The sequence below is a fragment of the Molossus molossus genome, unplaced genomic scaffold (assembly GCF_014108415.1).
Source record: "Molossus molossus isolate mMolMol1 unplaced genomic scaffold, mMolMol1.p scaffold_m16_p_2, whole genome shotgun sequence".
NCBI classification, from domain to species: domain Eukaryota; kingdom Metazoa; phylum Chordata; class Mammalia; order Chiroptera; family Molossidae; genus Molossus; species Molossus molossus.
In genome coordinates this window covers 12,165,180-12,171,179 of record NW_023425355.1, presented here as the reverse complement: position 1 = coordinate 12,171,179, position 6,000 = coordinate 12,165,180, and the positions used below count along the sequence as shown (strand labels likewise).

The 6,000-nt window shown below is 42.2% G+C and overlaps 1 protein-coding gene across 1 annotated transcript in view; it reads left to right on the top strand.

Annotated features, from left to right (window-relative positions):
• The first annotated feature begins 454 nt into the window (after positions 1–454).
• Positions 455–6,000, top strand: part of RPS6KA6 (ribosomal protein S6 kinase A6) — a 139,368-nt gene continuing 133,822 nt past the window's right edge. Inside the window, exon 1 of the mRNA XM_036270522.1 lies at positions 455–575. Coding sequence (XP_036126415.1) covers positions 498–575 — 78 coding nt within the window. The 5' untranslated portion in view covers positions 455–497. The remainder of the gene's footprint in view (positions 576–6,000) is intronic.

Here is a 6,000-nt window from a genome sequence, read left to right as displayed (position 1 = left end):
CCCACCCCCCCCCCACCACGCGGTCCTCCGCATCCACCCCCGCCCCTCTTTCCCACACCCCTATCACCCCAGGCTAGGGAATCTCCATTGACGTTCCGGTGACGCTGCTGTGCCGCCGCTGTGGGGGGGTTCCAGGCGCCGCACAGGTAACGCCGCCGCTGCCGCCATATTGACAGAGCTGGGAGCGGGGAGGGGGCCCGGGAAGCAGGGTGGGGGCGGGGGTAGTCACCGCCAAGCGACAGTCGCGGTGGCGGCAGTGGTGAGCGGAGCCCAGCGGCAGCTCCCGGAGATACAGCACCAAATTGTCTTCTCTATGGGGAGCAGCAGCCTGCGGCGGAGGTGACCTCTCGCTCCCAGCCTCTGAGGGACTCAGTGGCTAGGGTAGCGGTCGCTGAAGGCGGGGCTGGGGTCTCGGCGGCGGCAGGCAAGCTCCACAGACAGGATGCACGGCGGTGCCGGCGGTCGGCAGCTCCGGTTCGAGTGCTCCTGAAGGGGCGATGCTACCATTCGCTCCTCAGGAGGAGCCCTGGGACCAAGACATGGAGGTGTTCGGTGGCGGCGCGAGCAGCAGCGAGGTTAGTGTGCTGGCCAAGAGGGGCTGGAGCCACCCCCTCCTTCCCTCCGGACCCTGGCGGGGGCTCCAGAAAAAAGGGGCGTGGGGCTGGGGAGCGGGGTGCCCAGGCAAGCCCCCTGGAGGCTGCAGGACGGTGGAACGAGCGCTGCCCCAACTGTGCCTTCACTCCGAGCCGGCAGGGACTAGATGGCAAGCTCGGGCGTGGGGAGAGTGCCTGCTTCGCGGGCTGCGCGGGAGTTGTGACTAAGTTTCTGCACTTTGCGACCTAGAGTGGGACAAGGGGACGCGCCAGGTGTCGCGCCGGGTACGCAAGTCTCCCCGCTGCTCCTGGTTTGCTCGTTGGGAACACATTGGGGGCCAGCTGCTAACTCCAGCTCCCTATTGAATCTTGGGTGCTTTAGGAAAACGGCGCAACAAAAACACACCAACCTAAGTAACTCTGGGGACATTTGCACCCAGGAACGAGTGCTTCTTAGTTACTTAGCTTTCTTGTTGCTGTGTGGCTTGTTGTGGTTCTTTGTAACAACGCAGGTGCCCATTAACTGGACGCCAGATTTCTTAATCTACATTCAGGTGTTGTTCTGCTGGTCCCTTCATTCTACCCCTTCTTCCCTCCGCCCCTTCTTTCTGCCTTTGGCAGCTGTTGTACACGCCCCACTGGTCCATAAAGGACTCAAAGTAAACCCCAGCCCTTATAAGATGTATCTTTGGTAAGAGAGCAAGGTTTAACCATAATGTTTTGGTTCTGTCTTCCCACTCTTCTGAAATTGCTCTGGTTGAACTTTGATCAGCTGTGCAGTAAGAACTTAGATGTGCACAGGTACTCTGCTTATTGTTGTTTGTTTGTTGTTGTTAGTGCTAAAAGCAGGCAACATTTAAACACAATAATGAGCCTTTTGGGATAGAAAATCCAATCCATTTCTGATGACTTAATCGATTGACACCCTAGTATTTCCAATAGAGGCCACCACAGACCTCCTAAAAATACTTGAATGCCAAACCAACTCCCAGTAGGATATTTTGAGGTAGGACTTGAAATCCTCAGCATCTCAAGGTGCAAATTTGTCTTTAGGCATTGCTCCACCCCGAAAAACACACTTCGGACTCTTGTCTATTTAACTCATTCTTTTTTCCTTTCAAATTTCCAACTGAACTGGGTTAAAATTACGTTCCTGGATAACATTTAACAAGAAATGTAGTGGAAACACATTCAGGAGTCTAAAGTTGAGCCCTCTCTACTTATAGGAAACGTTTTACTACAAAACTAAGCAATTCCAAAATATGTTTTAATATTTTACATCTCTTAAGGACAAGACAACTGAAGAGGTTTTCATTTCTTCTTGGAATGTAGGAATTTTCTATACTTGTAAGAATTTTCCTTTTCTTTCTTTCTTTTTGTTTTTTTTTGTTTTTGGTTAATCCTCACCCAAGGATGTGTTTTCCATTGATTTTTAGAGAGAGGATGGGAGGGAGGGAGGGGGGAAGAGAGAGAGAGAAAGAGAGAATGAGAAAGAGGAAGAGAAAGAGAAAGAGAGAGAAACACCTTTGTGAAAGAGACACATCAATTAGTTGCCTCCCACACTGCGGCTGGGGATCAAACCTACAACCCAGATACATTCCTTTGATGGTGACTCAAACCTGAGACCCTTCAGTGCATAGACTGACACTCCAACCACTGAGCAACACCAGCCAGGGCTATACCTGCAAGAATTTTTTACAAGACTATTCAAGAGCAGAGGAATTTTGTTCTATTCATGTATGTAATCTATTGACATAGACCCAGGCATCTGGTTTATAAAAACAGTTGAATGCTTGGCTCTAAGGATGGGGTCCAGTGTGGGGAGCCTTTCACATGCCTATTATTTTGTTATTTTTTAATGTAGAAATGTTTCTATTGTAATTACCACATATATATATATATATATATATATATATATATATTGTTTGCCATATGTTTTAGGTATTATAGAGATTTAACTATGGGTCTTTCTAACTCAGCAATTTGGAAAATTGCTTGAGTGGAAATTGTTAATCCCTATGAAGTAGAATGAAGGGTGAAGGTAATGTGCTGAAGATAGAATTTTTGCCTTCTTTGCCTAAAACAGTTATGACTGGTTAGATTTAACCCTGCAAGTGATTGAATTAAAGCTATTCTAGGTGAAAACTAAATGCTACATATAAACAGACCTGCTTAGTACTTAGTAAAAGTTTTTGTTTGTTTTGTTGTTATTTGTTTATATTGATATTCTTTTGACAAGAAGGAAACAATTTTAATTCCAGAATTTATATTTATTTTAATTACATGTTTGTTGATGTTGGCTTTTGAAATGCTAACCTTTGAGCATGAGCTTTGCAGCCCTCAATTGTGATAGTTTTGGGGATTAAGGGTACTTTCATTGTAGAATATATATTTTGAAAATATTGTTGGAATTCTTTAAGAAAATGTAAGTAAGAATCTATTAACTTTAATGTCAAAGGAAATAATTTCTGTTACTTTCTGTGTGTGTTGAATCATGGTAAAATTCAAAATTATATACACTATCATATATTGTGAAGTCTTTTTCAATATATTTTACTTCTCTTGTTTCATGGGTTGTTGTTAACCTTTGAGTTATCATTCAGAAGTGTGAAAATTGGTTGTTTGAGACTTAACATGTTTTCCCACAGGAAAAATTATTAGGAGTAGTTACATTTTCAGATCAGTGCACAATAGAGAGGTATAATGATGAAGAGCCTAAACACCGTAAAATGGTCCTATGGAAAAATGTGTCAGAGGTTTCAAACAAGAATTAGCTTGCTTCCAGTGGGAGGTGGATAATGGGCCTGAAAAGGGGCAATATGGGTTTTGTTGGCTACTGGGAAATGGGTTTTTGCTAGAAGGGAAATAGGATAAGCAAGAAGATTTCGGTTGTGAAAGCTCTTGCAGGGACTGTCTCAGGTCTACTGAGAATAAGAACTTCAAAGGGCATTACCCCTCAGGCATCCACAATTGTACCTCTTGCCTGGATTCTATCAGGATCAGAGAAGAGATGTTACTTGAGGTATGATGGGTATTGGTTATCTGGGCAAGGGTCATAAAAGAACATCCTGTTTTATAATAAAGTGAACTTTTCATGAGTTATTGCCATGTTCATTACAGTGTGTGCAGTGAGTTGTGTGTTTTTGGTGAGAGTGCTTGTTTCCTGATGGAGGAGTTAACTATAGAGTTTTCAAATTGCATATGATATACATATTAAGTTATATCATAATTAGTACTTTGATATTTCTTTATCAATGCTACTTCTGTCTAAGTAAGTTAGTTTTGAGAGTAATACAGGTCACAGATAAAAACAGTATAGGTATAAAGCCACATACTTTAGAAATTTAACTAGGATTGTAAATATATGGCAAATTAGGAAAAAAAATGAAAATAACATGGGCTTTAGAAAGTGATAAATCTGTTTTCCAAACTCAATTCCATTTATAGTAGTTGTGTGATACAGTGCAAGTTACCTAACCTCCCTGAGCCTCAGTTTCTTCATCTGTAAATTGGAGAAAAATATCTTTAAGATTTGTTATATTAAAAGATGTTGTACTGGGTTTAATACACTTTTTAAGGTGCTTTGCAGGTAATAGGTCTCCAGTATACAGTAGTTTCTTCTCTTTTCCCGCAATCATTGTGCCCCTTTCCTTGCCCCTAAACTCTGAAGTGTTGTCACCTGTATTAAAACCTTGGGTTTTAAATAGCCACAGCCATAGCTCTAGCTTTCCCTATTATGAGCAGTTTTCCTTAAGACCTCCTTCCTAGATCTGATCATTTCATTTATAGCAATAACATTTATAATCACAGCTAAGGTGATTCAGGGATAAAAATGAGATTATATTTAGGAATACTTTGGTATATAAGAAGACACAATTTCATTTGTTATTACTGGCTAATGGGGTGTTTCACATTTAATTTTTAGATTTTTTTCCCTCTTCTGAACTTTTGTCATGGTAAGAATTGGTTTACGTCATCCAGTGTTAGTTGGGTACAAGACAGGTAGTCCACCCCACCCCCAATGGGTTTACATTCAGGTAAGCAAGATAGACATACTCAGAAATTGTTATACAATTTATAAGACCATCAACAATGAAGTAAAGTTGTGGTGGTTTAGGGACGGATCTGGTAAGGCCTTGTCAAAGAGGCAGAATTCGATCAGGGCATTAGAGAGTCAATAATATCTTCACAGAGTTTAAAGGAGTGTATTTATGGTGGATATGGACAATATAAGCAAAGGCATGGAGATACTTGTGGAGGAAGGAGGGCCCTTGATATTGCTAGAACATAAGGCTGACGTGAGAGTGGGGATATAGTGTGATATAAGGTAGGCAATGTATTCGATACGCTAGGCCCATATGTTATGGGGCTTTTAAAGCCAGTTTAAAGGTTCAGTGTAATTCTGTAAATGAGAGCTACTAAAGGTTTTTGAAGACATGAGTGACATGACAGATCTATGCTTTGAAAAATAACCAATGTCATTGTGTAGGATGGATTGGAGTTTGGGAGAGAATAAAGGTGGGGAATACCAGCCAGGAGGCTATTATATCAGTCAGAGGAAGTAGTAGTGAGGTTTTTGAACTATGGCAGAAGGGATGGAAAGGATAGGGCTGATGGTAGAGACCTTGCAGAAATAAAATATAATTTGTCAACTGATTAGATATTGGTGACTAAGAGGAAAGAATGCAAATCCACAGAGATTAGGAGTGTTGTGGTAGGACTTATTACATTTAACAGATATTTAATGCCTGCTTGCCAATGTAAGTGTCTATGCTAGCCACTGGAATAGTACAAAAATAAACAGCTATTTGCAGCATAGGGAGATAGAAACCTAAAATGAACCCCTTTGTTCATATTGTCTTGAATGAGAGGAAAACATTCTAAAGCTTTCTGGTCATGCTTGGCATGCTTAACATCTTTACTACCAATGGAGGGTGTACTTATTACAAGCTAAAAAGTTTTTCATACTTACAATTCTTGCTTTTTAAAAATATATTTTTATTGATTTTTTTAGAAAGAGGGGAAGGGAGAGAGAAGCATTGGTGTGAGAGAGAAATATCCATCGGCTGCCTCCTGCACACCCCCTACTGGGGTTCGAGCCTGCAGCCTGGGCATGTGCCCTGACCAGGAATCGAACCAGGACCTCTCCGTCCATGGGATGATGCTCAACCCACTGAGCCACACTGACCAGGCAATTCTTGCTTTTTTTTTAATCAATAGTCAACTTAAATAGTCAGCAGCTCCTGGGTGCAGAGGGCGTTCCTGAAATAGTGATTGGTGCTTCTTTCTGTAATGTGGAAAAGAGAACAGGGACATCTGTATTTCTTACATGCTTTCATCCGGTTTATTTCTAATAGTAAGGCTGCTTTTGGCCCCTCCCCCCTTACTAGTTCCTTCCCAGTTCCTC